Source organism: Sturnira hondurensis, unplaced genomic scaffold, assembly GCF_014824575.4.
Source record: "Sturnira hondurensis isolate 20B ecotype Veracruz unplaced genomic scaffold, ASM1482457v3 Scaffold0014384, whole genome shotgun sequence".
In the NCBI taxonomy this organism is placed as follows: domain Eukaryota; kingdom Metazoa; phylum Chordata; class Mammalia; order Chiroptera; family Phyllostomidae; genus Sturnira; species Sturnira hondurensis.
In genome coordinates this window covers 3,019,774-3,043,756 of record NW_028087015.1, presented here as the reverse complement: position 1 = coordinate 3,043,756, position 23,983 = coordinate 3,019,774, and the positions used below count along the sequence as shown (strand labels likewise).

The window sequence follows — 23,983 nt, the reverse complement described above, 5'->3', positions numbered from 1 at the left end:
GGATTGGTTGTCGAGCTGTGTGTGTCGCGCCTTTTCTGACGATTCGAACAACATGGCGGCGGAAGGTAGTAGTGATTCCCAGCTAAGACGAAGAAGGCACCGGGATGCAGAGGAACCGGAAAAAACGGAACTCAAAGAGAGAGAGCTGGCAGTGGCCGTAGCAGTGGCCGAAGAGAACGATGAGGATACTGAAGAGCGCTGGGTTGGGCCTTTACCTGTCGAGGCAACATTGGCCAAAAAGAGGAAAGGTAGTTACAGAGATAGGCACAGGGCAAGATGGAATGTTGCGAGCCTCAAGTCGGGGAATTAAAGCCAGACTGAAAACGGATGGTGTTTGTGAACTTTTGTGCCATCAGAACAGAGGGTCGTCTTCTTACTTCTGGCCCTTTATATTTGTGTGTGCTCCCGAAATAGGGAGTTGGCCGCAGTGCGGCGTCTTTTTGAGCATATGAAACACTATTAACCACTGATTTGTTATAGTAGATACTGGTGCTTAGATACTTTAGCCTTACTTAGGCTAAAACTTACCGTGTTTCTGACGCCTCTTTTAATCCGTACAATAGCCATAAGAGGTTGGAATATATAAATCCGTTTATTAGAAGTGGGAAAAAGTACTGGTTCTCTAAGGCTTTTAGTTCAAGAGTGGTGGGAGTGTGGGCACTCAGGGCGGGGCTGTGGAGACGACGGTGCCCACTTAGAATCTCAAAGTGTAACTAAAGATCATTTCAGTCCTGACTTTTCCAAGTTAGTGAGTTTTCTAACCAGGGAATGTAAGTTTCCTGAATCATACATTTTTATCTAAAACACCAGGTCTGTGGTTTTTAAACCATACTCCTTGCATACCATGGCATGAAGCATTTTGCCTCTAACGTGGAAGTGTGGCAAAATTTTATCAAAAAGAGTAAAGGGATAGATTACATTTTCTTTTTTAATGCTGTTTTATGAAATGTTTTCCTTAAACGTGTAAGACTATTAAAATATGATCTTTTAAAAATTCAAATTTTACTTTATCACTCTTCTTACTTAACTCTTAAATGATTTCTCATTATTTTCCAAATAAAGTCCGAATTCCCTATGATGGCATGCAAGGCCTTTCATGATAGAATCTCTCCTTATCTAACTAGCATATATCCATACTTTTCTCTCCTAAACCGTTGTCGTTTCTCCTCTGCACGGGCCATACGAAAACATTTGAGCATGGGCCATAGGATGACTGTTGGGATATCTTGGTGTCTCTTCCTGGAGTATTTACCCTCACCCCTTCACTTGGCTAACTTTTTGTGTGTGTGTTCAGCCTTTAGCACTCAGCTCAGCTGTCACGTGCTCCAGGAAGCCTGTGACTTCTCCAGTTTGAGCTGGGTTTCTAAAGCATATTGCTAATAACTATGAGATAACGGTTATTGCACTGAATTTATGGGTAGCCTTAGTATCCAAATTTTGAAAAAGCTACTTTTTTGAACCTTGTACACTGACATCTGTAAAGTGCATTACCTTTTTTTTTTACTGCCGAGTCTTCCTGATAAGTATTTCTTCTTACACTTGCTACATCTTGAAATTGTTTATTCATGTAATTGTCTGATTAATGTTCTTCTCCATTGCTAAGACTGTAAGCATTAAGAGCAAGTTTTACTCCATTGCTTTGCATATAGCGGGTACTCAATAATTACTCAGTGAATATTACAGTGTTTATGCTCTTGTTTGTTTTATTGAATTAGAATAATCTTGCATATTCTTTTTTATGGAAATGTAGGGGAAAGGGAAAATCTAAAAATATCAAAGAGCTTGTATTAATGTTAGGAGACATATCTTAGAATCTTAATACAATTGAGACAGATATGGAAATTATGAGGTGTGAAAAGTCTTCACCCTTCATCAGATGCTTATTGTATTTAAGCCAGTAAATAGTGAAAAAAATTTAAAGTTTAAAATATATATGAAATGTTTTTTAAATATTTATGATTTTATCTAAAAGGATGAGTTTAATATATTTACATTTCTAGAAGTGGAACTGTTTCCCTTTAACATATTCTTTGGATATTGGACTTTCATATATATTTTCAGAAAGACATTACAAATGATAGGGCACTACCTTTAATTAAACTGATGAATTGTCAAGGACAGGGACTATGTGTTTTTCTTTATGCCCATGTTTTCAATAAATATCTCTTCAACAAGTGAACTAACCAAAAGGAATGTGTATCAGATAGGATTAAATTTAACTGCATATTACAGAAAACCTCAAAATAACAATAACATTAAAAGAAGTCCCAAGATAGTCTAGGACTGATATAGAGGCTACAAAGGAATGTAGACAATTTGCAGTTGTCTGCCCTAGCATCACTAGGGTATGGCCCTCATCCTTGCCCTGAGTGAGCATTAGAATTACAGTGCTCATACTCCAGTTCCAAGCTGTAGAACTGAGGAAGAGGAGGGCACACTTTTTGAAGAAGACTTCTAGACTGTCACACATTTCCACTTTTATCTCATTGGCGTAAGGTTATACCTAACTACAGGAAAAGGTGAGAAAGGAAATCTTACAGCCTGGATGTCAGTTTACTCATATAAAAATGTGGGTTCTATTATGAAAAATTGTGGGAAGGGTAGTTTATCAGACATAGCTATGAGTCTGCTATATAATAGTTATAAAAAACTAAAATAGCTTATTTAACAACTTTTTATAGGCATATTTAGAGAAATAAAATTGTTGGATTATTATTTTTTTGCATTTTGAGGGAGTCATTATTGATCAATTGTTAGATTATTTTTATTAGGTACATACTTAATGCCATTTTTTACTAGTACAATTATTTATAGCTCATATATTGGAATCAATATTTTCCCAGATTACCACTCTTACTAATGTTCTGTCCCTGGAAAATGCTTCAGAAGCACTCAACTGGATATTCTGTAGGATTTTCTCAGCTCTGAAAAACCCAGTGGCTGTGATTTCAAAGAGAATTAATGCCTTAAAGATAAACTGGAACATCTTATAGATGACTGATGGTCTCTTATGACTTATTTAAATGAACACTAATAGTTAGATCTATGTGGTTAGGAAGATGATTGTGATATTTTCATGAAGCTTTTTGGTTTTGTGCTTGAATGGAACCTTCATATTAAGCCAGCCATTCAGTTCCTAAGTTCTGGAGACAGGTAAGCATCTATATAATACCTGAGATGTTGTGACTAACTAAATAATAAGGCTGTTTAGTACTCTGCAGTATTAAAAGTTACAACTGACATAAAAGACACTGGATTTTTATTTTCATTACATATGGAATAGGCAGAAATTAAAATCTAGATAAAAATACAAAATAGAATTTAGAAAATTTAAAATAAACTATGAAATAGTATTTGGTTCCAGTTGTTAAGAATAATTTTCTCCTCAGTTCTAGAGTTTGAAAGAGTCTATCTGGATAACCTCCCCAGTGCATCCATGTACGAGCGCAGTTACATGCACAGAGATGTTATTACCCATGTGGTCTGCACCAAGTAAGTCTATCACATTTTTTAAAATTTTTTTCCGAGAAGAATTTTTTTATATGCTTCAATTTTGACATGGACTTATAGGAGTAACTTTAGGACGTTATGGATTTCTATTCAATTCCAAAGTTTCTGTGATAGTTTTAAGTTAAAGGCCTACATGTTCTTTCCCATACCAAAAAGGAATACATCCTCTGAGACAGAACTCTTTAGCTTGTGTGTATGTCTTTTAGAAATAAATTCCAAAGGGGATGAACCAGGTAGTGTCTGAGCTTTCCAGAAGGGTACATTATTTAAAATGAATAATTTGTAGCTGGCCTCTTCAGTACTAATGGAGAAAATGATGAGAACTAAGACATGCTGGAAATGTCACAGGACCTTGAAAATGAACCGGGATTTGGAAAAGGATAATCATCATAGTAATATTCTACTGTATGTTAAGCTCATATTATGTCCAATACTGTTTTTGTAAATTACTCATTTATCTTAAGAACAATCCAATGAGGTAGTAATACAATCTACATTTTATAGGTAAGGAAACAGGTTTAGAGAAGTTAAATGGCAGATGAGGCTGGAGAAAAAAATGCAAGGGGTAAGTCTCAGAGAGTTTTCTATTCCTTGTATGGATTTTGAACCTATTGGAAGAATAACGTCAGATTTCTCTCTCTTCTTTATGATTTTATTTATTGTTTATTTTTAGAAAGAGAGGAAGGGAGGGAGAAAGAAAGGGAGAGAAACATTTATGTGTGCAAGAAACATCAGTTGGCCACCTTTTGCATGCACACCAGCCAGAGACTGAGCCCGCAACCCAGGCATGTGCCCTGACCAGGAATTGAGCTGGTAATCTTTCACTTTGCGGGACAGTGCCCATCCAACTGAGCCACGCCAGTCAGGGCACCGGCGAGATTAATGGATTCAAAGAGGGCCAGAATGGATACAGTGAGAGCAGTTACAATACTAGCATAGAAACCTAGATGAGATATGGTGGTTTCACTGATATTGGGAGTGATTATAAAAAGAAGTAGGTGAATTACTTTACTCTTTGAATCAGTCTGTTCTTAAGTTCTTGGAAACCATTTAAGATATAAATTTAATTAAAATATCTTTCTGTTTCATTTATAGAATAATTCTGACCAAACTTTAGCGCTGTTCCTAGTCCAAAGTTGTCAGGATATAAAGCAGCATATTGGACTAGGACTGCTACCACCTCCCCTCAGTGTTTTTTTTTTAACCCAGAGCAGCAAGGTGAAAATTATGTTAGAAAGATTGTGGGTTTTGAAATTAGGCAGATCTGATATTGAATACTACTCTTCAGTTTTGTACCTAGGGCAAATATATTTAACATTTTAAAAATATTTCCTGACTCGTAAAATGATAATAAAAATACCCACCCTAATAAAGTTGCTACAAAGATTAAATAAGGTAATGTGTATAAAGTACCTGACACATACTAGGTTTCAGTAAATGGTTTCTATCTTTATATACCTATAGACAAGTCGATTCTGTGTAAAATCTTTTTGATAATTTAAATAACCAAAATACCTCAGATAGGACACAAAAGAAACTTATTTTGAATTTTACTGTATATGAAAGTAAAATGTTGAGATTTAATTATTTATGAACTTCTAAAAAATAGAACATTTTGACTGACTAGAGGGTAACTTTTTTCAATTTAATTTTATTGTATTTTTTTCCATTGCCATCTAGTCCCCTTATACCCCCCACTCTCTAGCAGTTATCACACTGTTGTCCATGTCTATGAGTGCTTTTTCCTTTTTGTTCAATCCCTCCACCCCTTACGCTCCCCCACCTTAGCTGTCATCTGCTCTCCATCTATGAGTCTGTCCCCATTTTCCTTGTTAGTTCAGTTTGTTCATTAGATTACTCATATGAGTGAGATCATATGGTATTTGTCTTTCCCTGACTGGCTTATTTCACTTAACGTAATGTGAAATATGTCTCCAGGTCCATCCATACTGTCGCAAAAAGGTAAAATTTTCTTTTTTTTTTTTTTTTTACAGCCAAGTAGTATTTCATTGTGTAGATGTCCCACAGTTGTTTTAGCCACTCATCTACTGATGGACACTGGGCTGATTCCATATCTTGGTGATTATAAATAACGTTGCAATGAACACGGGTGTGCATATGTTCTTTCGAATTAGTGTTTTGGGTTTCTTTGGATGTATTTCCAGAGGTGAAATAGCTGAGTTGAAAGGCAGATTCATTTTTAATTTTTTGAGGTGTCTCCATACTGCTATCCACAGTGGTTGCACCATTCTGCATTCCTACCAATAGTGCAAAAGGGTTCCCTTCTCTTCACATCCTCATCAGCCTTGTTGTTTGTTGAATTATTGATGATAGCTATTCTGATGGGTGAGATGATATATCTTTATGGTTTTAATTGCATTTCTCTGGTGATTAGTGACATTGAGCATCTTTTCGTGTTTATTGGCTATCTGTATGTCCTCTTTAGAGAAGTGTCTCTGCAGGCCTTTTGCCCATTTTTTAATTGGGTTGCTTTTTTTTTTGTATTGAATTTTCTGAGTTTTTTTTAAGAGGGTAATTTAAAAACCGTAAGTTCTAGTGATTCCTAGTGAGATTTCTTTTCTTTCTTTTTAATGTCAAATCCTAGCTCAATTCTCAACCTATGTCTTAAAATTAAAATTTGTACAATAAAAACTGCTATAATGTCCAAAACAGAACTTCAAAATTTGCAATGATCTGTCTACCCTAATATAGTCCCCTGCCCAAGGGAAGATTTTTTTGAAAACCTAGTATGAAAGAGTCAAGAGATTCTCAGTGAATGATTGCTTCAGGGTATTGAGTGTTTCATACATTTGTTTTCAGAATTGACTTTTACAATTTTATATATGCAGGACAGACTTTATTATTACTGCCAGTCATGATGGACATATTAAGTTCTGGAAAAAAATAGAAGAGGGAATTGAATTTGTTAAACATTTTCGCAGTCACCTGGGTAAGAATTTCCCTCTTTTTTGGGGGGGGGGTCCCTTAAATTGTTTTAAAGTGTTTTTTTCTTTGAATCATGTGCATTTACTTCATTGGTATTTGATGTTTTAATTTCATTTATTTAAATAGGAATTATTGAGAGTATTGCAGTTAGCTCTGAGGGAGCATTGTTCTGTTCTGTGGGTGATGATAAAGCAATGAAGGTGTTTGATGTAGTGAACTTTGACATGATCAATATGCTGAAGCTTGGGTAAGTCTTTTTAAATTATGTGCTTTTTAACTTAGTGAAATAATTTGTAAACTAAACTTTACCATTTCATAGGTGTATCTAAACAGAATGTTACCATTCCATTAAAAAATATACTTTGAATTTCACTTGGGAAATTGTGAATCCTTGTTATTATGCTATTTGGAGGTTTCTGCTGTGGTTTTTGTCATTATCCACTGTAGAAATGTCCAAACAACAAAATGACAAGAATTCATTATATCCACTTAACACTACTTGATAATAAGGATCCATTGTGTCTAATTTGCTCGTACTTAGAATTAACTTTCTCGTTGTGCTTATTTGAGTTATATGGTATTGTGTTCTTATATAGTTTGTGCACATTTTTGGAAATTAAGTTACTTGGTGGTGGTTTTAAACTTTGAAGTGTATCGATACCCCAGTTTTGTGGTTAAACTACACAGTAACAAGACTTAATGCTTTGTTTTAAGCATGTCTTTTTTGAGATAACATACTGAATTTATACATAAACGTAAATGAATGTCAACTTGAAAAATGTAACATTGTCAGAAACAGTTTTGAGACGTGTCTTAGTCAGCGCCGACTGCCATAACAAAAGACCACAGACTGGGCAGCCTAAGCAACAGAATTTTATCTTCTCTCAGGTCTGGAGGCTGGAAAGTCCAAGATCAAGGTTCCAGCAGGGTTTGGTTTCTGGTATGAATTCTCGTCTGGGTTTCACATTGTGTCCTCATGTGAAACAGGGAATAGAAGGGGAGATGATATCTCCCTCCTTCTTAGAAGGCTGGAGGCCTATGGGGATAGGCCCTACCCTTACAGCCTCGTCGAATCTTAATTACCTCCCAAAGACTCTATGGCTGGCCACGTACAGTCACTTTGGGGGTTAGAGCCTTGTCATGTAAACTGGTGTGGAGATGGAAAAGAACTGCAGTTCAATACAGAGCAGGACTTCTTTTGAAATTTCCTTTGAAATCAGTTTACAATCCACTAAAGGAAATCGGTCTCATTATTTCTAGTCAGAACTTACTTTTTGACTACAAATAGAAATACCTCTTGACCAGTATTATCTTACTTCCCAGCTTTGTTTCCCCACGTTACCTATTTTTAAAAATCAAATCTATTCAGAAATATTAAACATTTGCCATTTTTGAGGATATTGAAAAAGTATTTATTTTTTAGACTTTGACAGAAATTCTAAAAGAGGAATGCCGTAAATGTTTTGAGTATCAGCAATATCATTGGAATACCTGTGTAACCTCTCAGACTGATTACTTTGGAGGAGACAGTATTTATTTGAGTGTATAAGTTCGGTATACGATTAAATCCACCCCAGTTTTTTTTTAATATTTTATTTATTTTTCAACAGAGGCAAGGGAGGGAGAAATAGCGGGAAAGAAACATCAATGTGTGGTTGCCTCTCACTGGCCCCCTACTGGCGACCTGGCCCACAACCTGGGCATGTGCCCTGACAAGGAATCGAACCAGTGATCCTTTTGTCCGTGAGCCAGCATTCAGTCCACTGAGCCACACTAGTCAGGGCCATCCCAGTTTTTTTATGCTCTTGTTATCAGGTAGCATGTTCAAAGCTTACAGTTTTAAGACCAAGTTACCAATAATTAGAGTGTAATAAAGGTGTAATTTTCTTTTGAGCAAGGTCATAACAAATATTTTGATCTCTAATATTTCAAGAATGGATAACATAATACTGTTTCATTCTAATGTGTTACACATAGACTGAGACATAGAGGTTGAAAAAGCAGTGCCCCAGACGATCTTAGGTCCCAAGTCTAGTGAGGTTACCCAAAGAAGTAAATGGTCTTATATATGCCGTTGTTCTACTTACAGTTTGCTAAAACGTCAGAAGTGATTATCAATGCACTGATGAGGTCAGAAAGAGAAAAATGAGTAACTGTTCTTACCCATTCCTCCCCATTCTGTATCAGTCTCTCTCTCTTTATTTTTTTTAAAATTTCACCCAAGGACATTTTTTCCCATTGGTTTAGAGAGAGGAGAAGGGAGTCAGAGAAACATCGATGTGAGAGAAACATCAGTTGGTTGCCTCCTCCTGTGCTCCCCAGCTGGGAATCCAACTGGTGACCTTTCAGTTCCAGTGTAATGTTCCAACCAACCGAGCCACACTGGCCAGGGTCTCTCTGCCTCTTTTGAGCAAGGAATCCAAAACTAGCTAAATCACTGGTCACACTAGCCAGGCCTTTTTTTGATGGTGAGGGTAGGAAGGAATGCTTACTTCTTGTATTGATCTCCTTTTCTCTCAATTTTTTTATTATTTCAGCTATTTTCCTGGGCAGTGCGAGTGGATCTATTGCCCAGGGGATGCCATATCGTCAGTTGCTGCTTCTGAGAAGAGTACGGGGAAAATTTTCATTTACGATGGTCGAGGAGATAACCAGCCGCTCCATGTTTTTGACAAACTCCATACCTCACCTCTTACTCAGATACGGCTAAACCCAGTTTACAAAGCAGTAGTGTCTTCTGACAAATCTGGAATGATTGAATACTGGACTGGGCCTCCTCATGAATATAAATTCCCCAAAAATGTGAACTGGGAATATAAAACTGACACAGATTTATATGAATTTGCCAAGTGCAAGGCTTATCCATCCAGCATATGTTTTTCACCTGATGGGAAGAAAATAGCTACAATTGGTTCTGATAGAAAAGTTAGAATTTTCAGGTTTTTAACTGGAAAACTCATGAGAGTCTTTGATGAATCACTAAGTGTAAGTGCAATTTAAATTTAATATTTTAGTTTCTGAAAATGTCTTTGTTTTGTGCTTTTAAAAACGATTTTATTTGTTTTTAGACAGGGGAAGGGAAGGAGAAAGCGGCAAACACCAATGTGTGGTTGCCTCCTATGCTCCCCCTACTGGGGACCTTGCCTGCAGCGCAGGCCTGTGCCCTGACTGGGAATCGAACTGGTGACCTTTTTGTGTGCTGGCCAGGTCTCAGTTTGCTGAGCCATACCAGCCAGGGCTGTGCTATTTCTTTAAAAGGTTTTTTTTTTATGGAGCGAGACATTTATTTTGATAAGTTTTTTTCTCTTAGCACATTAAAGGTAGTATTCAGTTGTCTGCTATCTTGCATTGTTGCTTTTTTTTTTGTCTTCATGAATGGCACCAATATCTATTACATGCTGCACATGCCAGAAACCTGAGCTGTCCTATTTCCTTACTACTCTATTTAATTTATCATGAGTCCTGACTATTTTACTTTCTAAATTTACTTTAAATCCGTCCATTTCCTTTCAGCACACCCCCTTACTGCCAAACTTGATTATCTTTCTCCTGGCTTATTATGTAGCCTACTGCTAGTATCTATTCTGGCTTTCTCCTTATCTGTTACCTTTGCTACAACCAGAGTAATCTGTTAAAAGCGCATATCCAATCCTGTCCTCTTTTGAACCCTTCAGGGGCTTTCTGTTGTTCTTAGAATGCAGACCAAAATGATGGCTTGCCACACTGTGGTCCCTGCCTACCCTTACAGCCTAGTGCAAATCACCTGTCCCTTCCTCTTAGTCTAGCGATTTAGGCCCTGCTTCAGTTTCTTGAACATTATGTCTCTTCTGCCTGGAGCGACCCTTCCCTCCATTTCTCCCATTATCTGTTGAACTTATCCTTCAAATCTTAATTAAAAGGTCACTTCCTTTCTGAATTTTTCACTGTTCATGCAATCTGGGACATCTTTTTTTAAAAAATCTTTATTTGACTGTATATCACTCTTTTTTTCTTTTAAAGCTTTTGGTATGTTCTTATGTGATTACCATGTATCAAATCTAGTAGACTGAACTCAGTGTAATCTATGATCCTCTGTCTGTTTTGGTTCGTGATTCTATCTCTTACCGTAAGAATAGTACCTGACATATAATTACTGCTAAGAAGAATTTGTTAAAACATACTGTTGGAAAATAAGAGTTTATTCGTGCAGTTAACTGGTTTTTGTAGAAACTTGGGTCTCGTCAGCTGTTCCTGTCAAGTGGTTCTGTAACTGCTAATGGTATGTGGAATCCTCTTAATGTGGGTTGATCCTTTGTAGCAGTATTTACTGTATGATAGAGTGGATTCCAGTCTTGGTAGTGACTGATTTACATTATATTCCCTGAGTCAAGCTCTTCAGAAATTCTGTCACTGTTGTTAGTCACATTCTTGTTTGGCGGCAATGGTATTAGGTGGAGTATCTGAAGTAGTACGAATCCAGACAAATGTGAAATTCTGTTTGCTAGTCACATCATCCTAATGACTCATTTTCTTGTTGGAAGAAGATGGCTTTCCACTATGCTTTTAAGAAAGGGAGAAACCACTCTGGCTGGGTGGCCTAGTTGGTCAGAGTATTGTCCCAGATACCAAAAGGTTGTGGGTTCAATTCCTGGTCGGGGCACATAGGTGGGTTTGGTTTCCGGTTGGGGTATATATGGGAGGTAACTGACCAATATTTCTCATTTTAATATTTCTCCCCTCTCTTCCTCTCTCCTCAGATAAGGATTTTAAAATAAAAAGAGAAAGCTTTGTGATGCTTTTTTTTTAGTGGTGTCCAGTAATTTAAGTATAATTTAAGAACTCTTTACCAACTTGTAGTTCTTCTAAGATTTCTTAAAAAAAGAAATACTAAAATCCTAGTCCCGAATATAAATCTCTTAACGTACATATTCTGAGCTGTTCAATCCACTCTATTTCTTCAGTGTTGTCTTCAACATTTGTTGAAGTGATAGAGCGAAAGTGGTAAGAGCTCAGCAGTAAAGCATATGACAAGTTGAGACTCAGAACGAGAAAGTTTGTAAAACAGACAAAAAGGAAAATGCCAGTTAAATTAGTTACAATGCTAGTGACTAGTAAGTGATGGAACTTCATAGTTCCACGTTACAGGGGAAAGTTTCTACCCAGTTAAGAATCCTTGTTTAACAGACAAGAAACATAATTGGATGGTGTGAAGTATGATTTGGCATTTATTAACGAGAATCACTGCATATGGCCACCCAGCTGTGTATCACAGAGGCCCTGCTGTAAAGGCTAGAATTCTGTAGAAAGATTCCAATGTGTTTATCAGGTTGGATTAACGGTTATAAAATTCTTACATGTGGTCAGATGGCCGTCTACAAAGTCTTGAAACTGAGTCCTCTCTCTAGCAAGAACAATCAGGGGTCTTTGACTACACAAATGTAGTCCAGCATCTAGGCTGTTTCTGACACATGAAGGTACAAATCACTAACATGTCATATATCTGTCTCAGACTGGAGAAAAGAAACTAATGGCCAGGCCTTTTAGCTGGTCTACAAGACCATTCCCTACCATGGATACCGCCTTTGGATTTTTGGAGTATACTGTTTCCATATATAAAAACGGGAGATTTCCAGTTAACACAGACATGGGGGAAAAATGGGTAGAAGTAGGTGGATCATAAGTCTCCCTTTTTTTGTCTGAAATAGAGAGCTACTTTTGAATTCTGCTCTTTGATGCCCTAAATGTCTGGAAAACTGAATGTAAAGGTCGTATCTTTTGGAAGGTTTATAGTGTAATAATAGTAATTGGATGTGGCCCCTGTTTTTTAAATCACATATTATTTTTGAAAAGTAGACCAAATTTCTAAAGTGCACCCATTAATATATTCATCTATCCTATATCACATTTACTTAATGACAGTCTCACTGTAATTGTACTTTGTGTCAAAAGATTTGAAACATTTTCTGAAATATCATGAAATTGTTATATGTTAGTGAAATAAGAAGAGTTTATTCATTCAACAGAAACTGAGTGCTTACTATGTCAAGCCCCGGGACCCTTGTATGAGGCCCTCATAGTCTACAGCTGTGTCATACAGTATAGTAGCCACCAGCCCCATGTGGCTCTTGAGCACTTGATCTGTGGCTAGTTCAAGTTGAGTTAAACTGAAAGTATAAAACAGGATTTCAAAGACATAAGAAAAAATAATTAAATTGCTTACTTTTTAAAAGTTAATATTTTGGATGATATATTGGGTCAAATAAAACTATTAATTTCACCTATTTCTTTTTACTTTGTTTAATGTAGCTACTTGAAAATTTTAAATTAGTTATGTGGTTTGCATTTTATCTCTACTACAAAGTGCTAGTCTGTAGCTTATACAAGGCAGAAGAAATAAAATTGTTTCTATAGAGAAAGCAGTAATTATAATGACTAACTGGTTTGTTTTTGTTTAATTAGAAGAACCAATTAGTATAAATGTTTTTTATGCTTGAAATATACTTTTTATTTCCTGCTTATGGTTTTTAGAATCCTCCTTAAGATGTAAGTGCATAAACTGTCAGTTAGTCTTATGTGCAGTCTGCTTCTATTTGAGTTCTCCTTCCCTTTCTTCTGTAGCTTTTTTGTTAATTAATGGTTTGTTTCCTAGATGTTTACTGAACTACAGCAGATGAGGCAACAGCTACCAGACATGGAATTTGGCCGACGAATGGCTGTGGAACGTGAGTTGGAGAAGGTGGATGCAGTGAGATTAATAAATATAGTTTTTGATGAAACTGGACACTTTGTGCTATATGGAACCATGCTGGGCATTAAAGTTATAAATGTAGAAACAAACCGGTAAGCTTTAATATGATGTATATTTTTTAAAAATGCATTTATTGGGGACCATTTCCTCTTTCGGGGAAACAATGGGAGTTTTGTTTGTTCCAAGACAAGTGGAATGGTCCCAAATGTCTAAACTTAACCAAATGTTTTGACTGGATTTTTCTGTGGTCTTTCTGTTTATACTCTTATGTAAAAAGTTTCCACTCATGTTTGTAAAAGAAATGGAAAGAAGATATGCATAGTTTCTAGTTTTTTTAATAAGTTATAGTCTGTCTTTTGCTTATTGATTTAAATTAGCCTGGTTCATGTTAAATGTTGCCAAATATTTTAACCACAGAATTCGGCATTACATCCTGCTAGACATAAAATCAGAAGTTAAAATGCATGAAACCACAATAAGCCTTTTGTGCAAACAGTCCATTTGGTCTTAGTACAGAATAGCTACATCAGATACTATCACTGAAGGTAAATGAGAAGTACTTAAAGCACTATGTTTTGAGGAGAAAAAATATCTTGTGCTGTACCTTCTTATATATAAATAAATTTATATTTAGTTCTTCACAACACAAAATCTTTGAAAGTTTGCAGATAGATAAAATAATGGGAATAGGTTAAAACTGTATGATTGAATGATTGTATTTATTTAATCTGAAAATTATAGCCACCTACCAGTTTTAAATACCTTTTGGGGGGTAGGTAAAGAAATGCTTTTTAAAAACCTTTCACTAATTATTTTGTACAAAGATAAAGGATAGTTGAGTCCCAGCTTTTATCTGTAGAGTTGTTTTAACTGGAATTCTGATCATTTTATTGTATAAAATATTGTATTTTTCAGGTGTGTGCGGATCTTAGGCAAGCAGGAAAACATTAGGGTGATGCAGTTGGCTTTGTTCCAAGGAATAGCCAAAAAACATCGTGCTGCAACTACTATTGAAATGAAAGCTTCTGAAAACCCTGTTCTTCAGAATATTCAAGCTGACCCAACAATAGTTTGTACATCTTTCAAAAAGAACAGATTTTATATGGTATGTATAAGAACCAAGCAATGGACCTTAATGTTTCTTCCAGTTCGGTTGGAGTTTTATTTTCTTAGCTTGTGCTTTCAACTGAAGGGAATGTTGGCAATAATAGCAGACTTTCTAAACAACCAGAACACCATCTTATAACATTAATATTGTAGAATTCTTAACTAGGACTTGATTTTCAGTATTTCTGTACTGTTTTCCATTCTGTTTTGAAAATTTTTCAACCTGGATTCTATAACTATTTGTGTTGTCTAAGATAATAGGAAATAAGTGGTTATGGTAATAATTGAATCCAAATAGTCTTCACTATGGGATTTAAAAAATTCTTATGTGTTTTTATTATTTTACAGTCTTCACTCTTGAACATAATTCATCTCCCATGAACTTGCACAATTTCTTCTCTACACACGTTAAAAATCTTTTGACTCCAGTGTAATGTTGCCACCTTAGAATTGTATATTCCTGAGTTTATTTTTTCCTAGAGAATTAAAAGTACTTCGCATGTTCATTAAAATTGGGCTCAAAATCATACTACGAAGCTATCTGGGAGTAGCATCATCCTAACTGTTCAGGCAAGCAGAAAAATCTATAAAGTACAGAAACCTCTGCCCTTGCACTGTGTCCTTCACACTGCTCTCAGAGACTTTCTAAGGCCCAAATGTGATTATAGCAAGCCCTCAAATATTGTCATTTTGTTACAGCATTAATGAAAAAAAAAGATTCCTGGCCAGGATCACTGTCAGAATGGAGTTTGCACATTCTTTGGGTACCCTGGTTTTCTTCCATATCCCAGAGATGTGCAGGTTAACTGCATATCCTAATTGCCCCAGCCTAAGTGAGTGTGAGCGTGTGTGTAAGTGTGTGTAAGTGTGAACTGTGATGGAACAGTGTCCTGTCCAGGCATGATTTCTGCCTTTAGCCCTGAGCTGCAAGGATAGGCTACAGCCACTTATTACCGTGAACAGGAATAGGCAGGGGTTGGAAAATAATTATATTACTGGCTCTTACTAATTTTTAAAATTTAGGTATAGGTCACATTTATTTCAATGTTTAATTTCATCATTCAGTATTAGCAGTGTTCTGGGTTTTTATTTAGAAGTTTGTTGTTTTATGACCAGAGTAATGCCATAGGAACTCACTCTCTTATATCAGTTAGCCTGTGGTAAAATTGGTATTGTCATACATTGTTTTCATTATAGTAGTGGTTTCCAAGAACCTATTGATAACCTTAAGGACTTACTATATTTCTCTGCCTAACTTTTCAGTTATCTATATTAGCAGTTCCTCCTACCTTATCACTCTTCATTTCTACTTCATTTGCCACACTGACCATACTGAACTTGATCTCATTTGTAGTAAGTTCAGTATTCTTTTTTACGTCTAAGCATTTGCACAGGCTATTCCTTTTGCAATGTACACATACCTCCCCAACTCCTACACATACTTCAGACTTCAGCTTTGAAGCCTTCTCTGACATTAAGTCTGGATTAGGTGTTCCTGGCTGTGTTGGTGTCACACTTTCGGGAATAATTTGCAGGTATTTTTTTGGTTGCTGACACTGCTATCTCCTCATGATAATATGAAATCCATAAACATAGGCACTATGTTTTCTTCACTATTAAGTCCACAAAGTTTGGTAAAGTGTCTGCCCCATTGTAGTATACTCATTTATTCGTCTGACATATTATAAGCAGCAGCATTTGATGAATGTAGGAAATAGCAGTTTCCCTACCCCAACCAAGTTTTTAACCTAGAATGGGTACATTCTTTTAAGGTGAGATTTTTTCCCTTAAAACTTTCAAAGGCATTGCTAAAGGTGTATTAATATATGTTAAAGAAAAAAATTGTTTTTACCTGTAATTAAACTGTTTTTGATAGTAAAAATGACAAAAAATTTTTCTTTTTTTTTCTCAAAGATTTTATTTTTAGAGAGAGGGCAGGGGAGGGAGAAAGGGAAAGAAACACGAATATGTGGTTGCCTCTTGCATGTCCCCAACTAGTGACCTGGCCCTCCACCCTGGCATGTGCCCGGACTGGGAATTGAACTGGTGACCCTTTGGTTCACAGGCCTGCAGTCAGTCTGCTGGGCCACATCAGCCAGGGCACAAGAGAATTCTTGATAAACACTAAAAACATATAATTTTTCAACCACTTCGTTAAAAAAACTAAGTCACAAGTTATTTTCTTTTACTTTCCCCAGAGTTTACTTTTTTGTTGATTAAACCACAGGTTCCTTTTAAACTTTGAAGTAGAAAAACAAGTCACTCACAGTGTCTTTTTATACAGCTAACATTTTCATGAACTATCAGGTTTATAAGATGTACATATCTTGAAGCAAAATTTAAAATAGTATATACATTTGTATCCCTTTTTTGAGTCCAATGTCATAAAAGTAAAATTTAAAAAAATTTGAACTTTAGTAGTTTCATATGTGAATGAAATCAAGATCAGTATTTAAAATTCATATAAATAGTATAAAAGACATGCCATTCCTTTGAAAACTGGAGAATAAGATGTGAAGGCAATCATATCTGAACTTGGTTGTTTATTTGAAATCTGTCCAAGTGGATCAAGGCATGCTATTGGGTATGACAGGGCCTGGGGTAGTAGCTTTACCTTCCTGAAACACGGTAGGCACCAGGTATATCTTTCTTGGAAGGAAAGATTTCTACTGACTAAGAGTCAAATAAAAGAAACAGGACTTGAGAAATCCAGAATTTTAACAACTGAAAGATTTTTCTGAGTTCTCCCTGTACCCTGAGGTTCTGAGATTTCTACTACTGCACTCAAAATTTACGTTCTTTCTCCCATGCTTCAGGGTTTAAAGTACGTCAGATGGGGGCCCAAAAAAAAAAGGTCAAGATTATTCTTTGGAGTTTTTGTTTTGTTTTGTTTAACATTTTAGTTACTTATTTTTAGAGAGAGAAGGAAGGGAGAGAAAATCAATGCAAGAGACAAACACTGATTGGCTGCCTCTTGTACAAACCCCATCTGGGAACTGAACTGAGCCTGGCACCCAGTCATGTGACCTGACTGGGAATCAAACTGGTGACCTTTCACTTTGCAGGATGACTCCCAAACAGCCGAGTCACAGCGGTCAGGACGCTGATTCATCTTTGGATCCTCATCCTGCCTAGCACAAAGTCCTACTCATAGTAATAACAACAAGCGTTAATAGGTATATAGTGCCCTCTAAATGTTAACCACTATTCTCTAAGCAATTTACATCCCTTCATTTAATCTTCATGATGTCGCACCATTTGAGGTAGTTCTTATTATCTCCATTGATGAATGAGGAAATGTAAGAAATGAATTTACTTTCCCAAAGTCAAATACATACCAAATGACAGCTGGGATTCAAACCCAGGGATTCTAAATAGTGAAAAGTAAGCAACAGGTGGCAGGTTAGGACAGGCTAGAAGACAGAAGTAGCTACCTACCTCAAAAAACCTGCTTCTTGTTAAATGTGTACTCAAATAATTTTCACCTAAAAGGATATTAATCCCAGTTAAAATCATACATCTTCACTATATGGGTTTTTTTCATGTAAATATAAAAATAATTTAACTGTCTTACACATTTTTTGATCGGAAGTGATTCCTGAAGGATTAATTTTGATGTGAATTCATACTTTCCTTAAATACTTCATTAGAAGTGAACTTTTCTTCTTCATAAATTTTAACCAGATGAAAAACTTAATTCACTCAGTTTGTTTTCCTCCTTTAGTTTACCAAACGAGAACCAGAAGATACAAAAAGTGCAGATTCTGACCGAGATGTTTTTAATGAGAAACCTTCTAAAGAAGAAGTCATGGCAGCTACTCAGGCTGAAGGACCCAAACGAGTTTCAGACAGTGCCATTATCCACACAAGCATGGGGGACATTCACACCAAACTGTTTCCTGTCGAGTGTGTACTGTTTTTGTTGTCTCGAACACTTACGTACATGTGTATGTTTGAAGAAATGATGCAACTTAAAATTTTTCTTATTCTGACTTAAATTTTGAAGCACTGAAATGTTTAATAGTCAACTTTGAGGTTTGTGATAACTGTTCTTTTTGAAAATGGGAAATTTTATACATAGATAAACATACTTAACATACTTTTTTTGAAAATTTGAAATTTTATACATAGATACACATACTTAACAGGTTTTTAAAGTATGAGGACTAAATATCTTGGCTATGAAGGTGCTGAATGTAAACTAAAAAGTGACATACAAACATATATTGGGTTGGCCAAAAAGTCCATTTAGGTTTTTCCATAACATAAAAGTCCATAATGTTTTTCCATAACATTTTTCACTTTCACCAATAACTTTATTGATGTGGATATTTTGTCAGCTATTTCCTGGGTGGTAGAACATTGGTTGTTCGCAATGTCTCCATTTGATTGCTGTCAACTTCAACTGGCCTACCCAACAGTGGAGCATCACCTAGTGAGAAATCTCCAACGCAAAACTTTGTAAAACCACTTTTGGTACATTTGATCAGTCACAGAACCTTTTCCTTACACTGCACAAATCTTTTGCATTTCATTTGCATTTTTATCATTTTTGAAACATAATACCCCCAAACTGTTGCATATTTCCTTCCATCTCCAATATTAAAATGGCTACACAAAAATTCACCAATTTTGATTTTTTTTAATGCAGTGATATGACAGCTGTCACAAACAGTCTAACAAAATTATTTCCGATGAAGTTAAAGATAAGTGCAACTAGAGCCATCTTATGGGAAAAAACAAACTCTTTGGCCAATTCCATATAACTTTTACTATACACATCTGAAATACAATTTGTGAGTATCTTAATATAACTGGCTTTCCTTTCAAAACAAATCCTTAATGGAAGGATATTTTTACTTCCTCACATTTGCTTGACATCTACTTCCTCAGTCCCAGCAGCTGTATTTTTTTAAACCAAATTTGAATACAACACATAAGGGCTTCTGTTGAAAAAAGCAGAAACATATTCAGGACAGTTTAAAAGTCTGCAAAATAAGTGTGCAATACCAAGTACAATAGAGAATCTCTGGCTAGTCTTGAAACAGAAAGTAACATCTTTTAGAACACCTTTATGTAACAGTACTTATTTGTTCTGGATATAAATGTTTTATCACACCATACATTGGTACTGAACAAAGAACTAGGCAGTTTTAGGCTCCTGGACCATCTCATTTCAAGTACTCAGAACCCACGCATCCATTAAGCCTGTTGCACCCTCTTGATTTTCCCTTTCACTCCCAGCTCGAAGGTCTGTTACAGGATAATGTACCACGTTAAATCATCCTGTGGGGTTAATTTTATTTAGAATGCTTCATACTCAGTGTGTCTGATTATCACTTAAAGTTGACTAAATTTAGGAGACATTTCAATGAATAAGTCCTTGGCCAGGAATGTGTTACTACCAAAACATTGTTTTTATAAGAAAACTACCTTTCTCAGGAACTCCATCAACCATATACAGCTAATTGTATATATTTTAAGGTGTGTTGGTCATATTTTTTAAACTGCTAAATAACCTTGAAATCAATACTATCAAATTCAACTCTAATAAGCAAATTTTGATTTAAAGATGCTACATTAAGTAATTACTTGAACAAGAATTAAATAAACAATTTAAATAAATAATAAATAATAAAGATGCTACATTAAGTAATAATGTACTACAGCTTATATGCCCTTTTAGCCCTTGCTTGTCCTCAGATTAGAAGAGGTTATGAAAGTCTGTCCATCTGAAACATTTAGAAGATACTGAAAACACCATTAGGAAGCAGAATTGCAAAGAAACTGTCTTAAGATGTTCTTAATATGCTCATTTCATATTTTTAAAATGTCTTACTAGGTGTCCTAAGACAGTGGAAAACTTCTGTGTTCACAGCAGAAATGGTTATTATAATGGACATACATTTCACCGTATAATTAAGGTAAGTCATACAAGTTTTATAAATAGTAGTTAATTGCATAACAAGAGGTTTAAACCTAAGGCATATCTTTTGCTAAAACTTTATGAGAAAGGAATAGGAAAAATGGACTGTGGACACCAAAAGAATGGTCATAAATATCAGATCTAGAATCAAGGACAGGAGTAGCTGAATAATTTCCTTTTTAGAAACACTACAGCCAAATTTTATGGACATTGAAAACAGGATCACATAATGAGTAAAGGGTCATGCTGAGATAAAACCAATAGCCAAGGTAATCTTGGCTACTAGGTAAGGTCTAACAGGGGTGTCCACACTTTCAGCATCTCTGGGCCACACGTTAAATATACAAACACTAATGAAAACTGATGAACAAAGAAAAAGGTTTTAAGTAAATTTGATGATTTTGTGTTGGGCCACACTCCTAGCTATCCTGGGCAGTATGCAGCCCGTGGACCGCAGGTTGGACACTGCTGGCCAATCTAAAAGTTAGGATTTTAAATAATAGAAAAGCCCAGATGCCACTTAAACTGTAAGAACCACCATTAATACCTGAAGAGCAGAATGAACTCTGCCCAAGATTTTGTTGAGCAGCATTCCATAAAATGGATATAGTTCTTGGTTACTGACAGGTCAGAAATGGCAGGAGGAAAAGTCAAATTTCAGGACTCTGGAGGAATTAGTGAAATGAAATCCAGAAAATCCAGTGTTTAGGGAAATGGAGGGGAGAAGAATGGGGCAGTAACATAAGCTGTAATATATGACACAGATCCTAAAACTTACACTATTAGTTTTAGTTAGATTATTGGGGAGGATATGCATGTCTATAAATGAGAAGACCTATGCATTTTTCTCTTACATTAGGTAGTAGTAGAGCAGTAGAAATATTATCATCCAAATTAAAGTATAATTTATGTAGTGTAATAAAATTACTTCATAGAGTGACTGTTGATAATCAAGTTGAGATTTTACTGCATACAAAGCACTCAACAAATATAACTCCAGAGCACACATACAGAAAAAAAAACAGTGTAATGTGTTTTTTTATATTCTTTCTGTTAAGGGCTTCATGATTCAGACAGGAGATCCAACAGGTACTGGTATGGGAGGAGAAAGTATATGGGGAGGAGAATTTGAAGATGAATTTCATTCAACATTACGACATGACAGACCATACACACTCAGCATGGCCAATGCTGGGTCGAATACGAATGGATCTCAGTTTTTCATAACAGTAGTTCCAACGGTGAGTACAACATACAGCATCATCGTCTGTAAGCCCGAGGTTCATGGTTTATGACCTAAGAGTGAATTCCATGGAAGAGAGAGCTGCAGCACTCTGTGCCGTGATTTACATCTGCCAAGATGTAAAAATGAGAACAGTTTAGATAAGAAAATATAAAATTACCTAACAAATCAGATTTATTTGTAAAACAATGTTTCTGTAATTTAGGGCACTTAAGTTTTAGTCAACTTTGCCACTATTTTTTTGTACAGTTCAAAAGAAATTATTTCACTTCTGGTCCTCTTTCTCATCTTTAGAATGGAGAATAGAGTATATGAAACCCCACCCTGGCTGGTGTAGCTCAGTTGGTTAGGCATTCTCCTGCAAAACGAAAGATGTGCTGGTTTGATTCCTGGTCAGGGCACACGCCTAGGTTGTGGGTTTGGGCCCCAGTTGGGCAGGTGCAAGAGGCAACCAATCGATGTTTCCCTCATTGAGGTTTCCCCTCCCTTTCTTTCTTCCTCCATTCCCCTCTCTCTAAAAGCATATCTTTGGGTGAAGACAAGATAAAAAGGAGTATTATGAATTCCTGATTTTAAGACATTTTCCCCACATTTTTATATTTCTGAAATAAGAATGCCACTGATAATCAATTTCATTATAGATTTGATGGAATACAGTATAAGAATGTCTAGTGCTATTGTGCATTTCCACCTGATTATAAAAATTATACTTTATTTTTTGTAATTAAGCACTAAGCAATGAAGGAAAAACATTTATAGCTACTCTCTGCCAGGCACTTAGTTTCATGTGACAGTCTCAATACTTCTACTTTCACTATACCCAATTTTAATTAACAGCTGAGGAAACAAGCATGACTAACTTGCCAAAGGTCAAGTAAGTAAGTAGCACAGCCAGCATTCGAGTGCTCCTGTCCCTCCTTAATGCCAAAGCGCACACTGCTAAACTAGTCCAAATTGCCTCTTAACTGCAGGCAGGATTCCCGCTGAGAACTTTTAAAGCCTTAGCCATGAGTCTTTAAGCTATGCAAAGAAACTTGCCTTTAGCAAACACATTCCAGCTCCCTTTGGTCTGAAAGATGCAGATATTTAAACACTATGCTGTGCTTTTATATTTTTACTTACAAACATGGAAATCACTCTAAAAGTCCTCTAAGTGAAATTATTATAAAAGTAAAGGATATATTTAAATTCTTTTTAACTTGCTCACCCAGAGGGTGTGAATGAAGAAACCTGGTTTACCAAGATTTTTCCATTTGTCCTCCAACACAGCCTTGGCTCGACAACAAGCACACGGTCTTTGGGCGAGTGACTAAGGGAATGGAAGTTGTACAGAGGATCTCCAACGTCAAAGTCAACCCCAAAACAGATAAGCCCTACGAGGATGTCAGCATCATAAATATTACCGTCAAGTGATATTTGGGAATATCTTAACACTTCCCAAACCTACGAATCATGTTTTAAGGATTGCAATATTGTATTTTTATATTTTTCACTAAATTTCTTTTTAAAACTCTGCCTTTTCTTGACTATTTCTCATGTAGTTGGTGGAATGGACTAAACACAGGTAAAACACCACTCCTTATTTGTAATTTCATAGGAGATGCAAAACCATACTAAATAATTAGAATGGTATGCATTTTTTCCTTAGCTTTTTAAAACATGCCAGTTAACCTGTCCTCATTGTTTCCTTAAATGCATGAAGAAAGGAACTGATAGTATATACTATTTCCTTTCTTTTATAAGGCTTGTGTTCCATGCCATATAGTTTTGTCCTTTGATCATTAAATTATAAGTAGTGGTAAGTAAAACTTCAGTAAGTAAAAATATCAAGTCCCTTTGGTCAAGAGTGTTGAATTCCTTAGTAACTATCAAATATTCTTTCAAATATAAGAATCAGTGAATACCTGAGTCCTTGGTTTTATAGACAGATTCATTTACTATTTTTCTAATGTAGCTAAATTTTCTATCCTCAAGTTTATACTATTTTGCAAAGTACTAAATATATCAATATTAGTAACATATCTTACTAAGTATATCAAAAATATATATAGAGTACAAATTTTTAGTATCTAAGGAGAGATTAGTAAAAATTGTCGCAGTAAAACAATGAGTCCAAAGTCTTGTATTGATTTTCTCTTCTTCACTTAACTCTAACTTCACAACTGTTCAGAACTACTGCTCCCAATTTCCAGACAGATTCTTCAAGAACTTACTAGGAGAAACATGTTCAACAGACCTGTTTAAAGATTTCATTCTTACACTGTAAATCTTAGCTTCCACTTCTTCTGTTGGTCAGCAGGATTATTTCCTTTATTCATTTTGTACCCCAAACTTCTGTGTTGGAAGAAACACAAACTTTTACGTGTCTTCCTCTTTAAAAAGACTAAACCTAAATTTTTGGTAATACTGCCACCAAGTGGAGGTGATTCCTAATTTCCCTCAAAATATGATTTTGCTTTGAGTGAAAAATCATTTTGGATTAATGAATATTTCCATTCTACGTCACATGTTTATCAGTAGACCT

The 23,983-nt window shown here is 35.8% G+C and overlaps 2 protein-coding genes across 5 annotated transcripts in view; one reads left to right on the top strand and one right to left on the bottom strand.

The window, feature by feature from the left end:
• The first annotated feature begins 34 nt into the window (after window positions 1-34).
• Window positions 35-22,964, top strand: PPWD1 (peptidylprolyl isomerase domain and WD repeat containing 1). Of its 3 annotated transcripts, XM_037062848.1 has the most exons (11): window positions 35-248; window positions 3,390-3,492; window positions 6,360-6,460; window positions 6,583-6,703; window positions 8,994-9,441; window positions 13,085-13,275; window positions 14,099-14,288; window positions 18,015-18,196; window positions 20,133-20,214; window positions 21,275-21,457; window positions 22,729-22,964. In XM_037062848.1, exons 1-11 carry the CDS (start codon window positions 53-55, stop codon window positions 22,870-22,872), a joined length of 1,941 nt encoding a protein of 646 aa, XP_036918743.1. In that variant the 5' UTR covers window positions 35-52; the 3' UTR covers window positions 22,873-22,964. The 3 variants fall into 3 exon arrangements, 2 of the variants coding, with proteins under 2 accessions (XP_036918743.1, XP_036918744.1); XM_037062849.1 differs by lacking the exon at window positions 21,275-21,457; XR_005068899.1 differs by lacking the exons at window positions 20,133-20,214; window positions 21,275-21,457; window positions 22,729-22,964 and adding an exon at window positions 18,418-18,805 and having other exon boundaries at window positions 18,015-18,367.
• Window positions 21,451-23,983, bottom strand: part of TRIM23 (tripartite motif containing 23) — a 40,800-nt gene continuing 38,267 nt past the window's right edge. For both annotated transcript variants that reach the window (XR_005068901.1, XM_037062852.1), the window contains one exon: window positions 21,451-21,568. The gene's annotated coding sequence lies outside the window, so the exon portion shown is untranslated. The remainder of the gene's footprint in view (window positions 21,569-23,983) is intronic.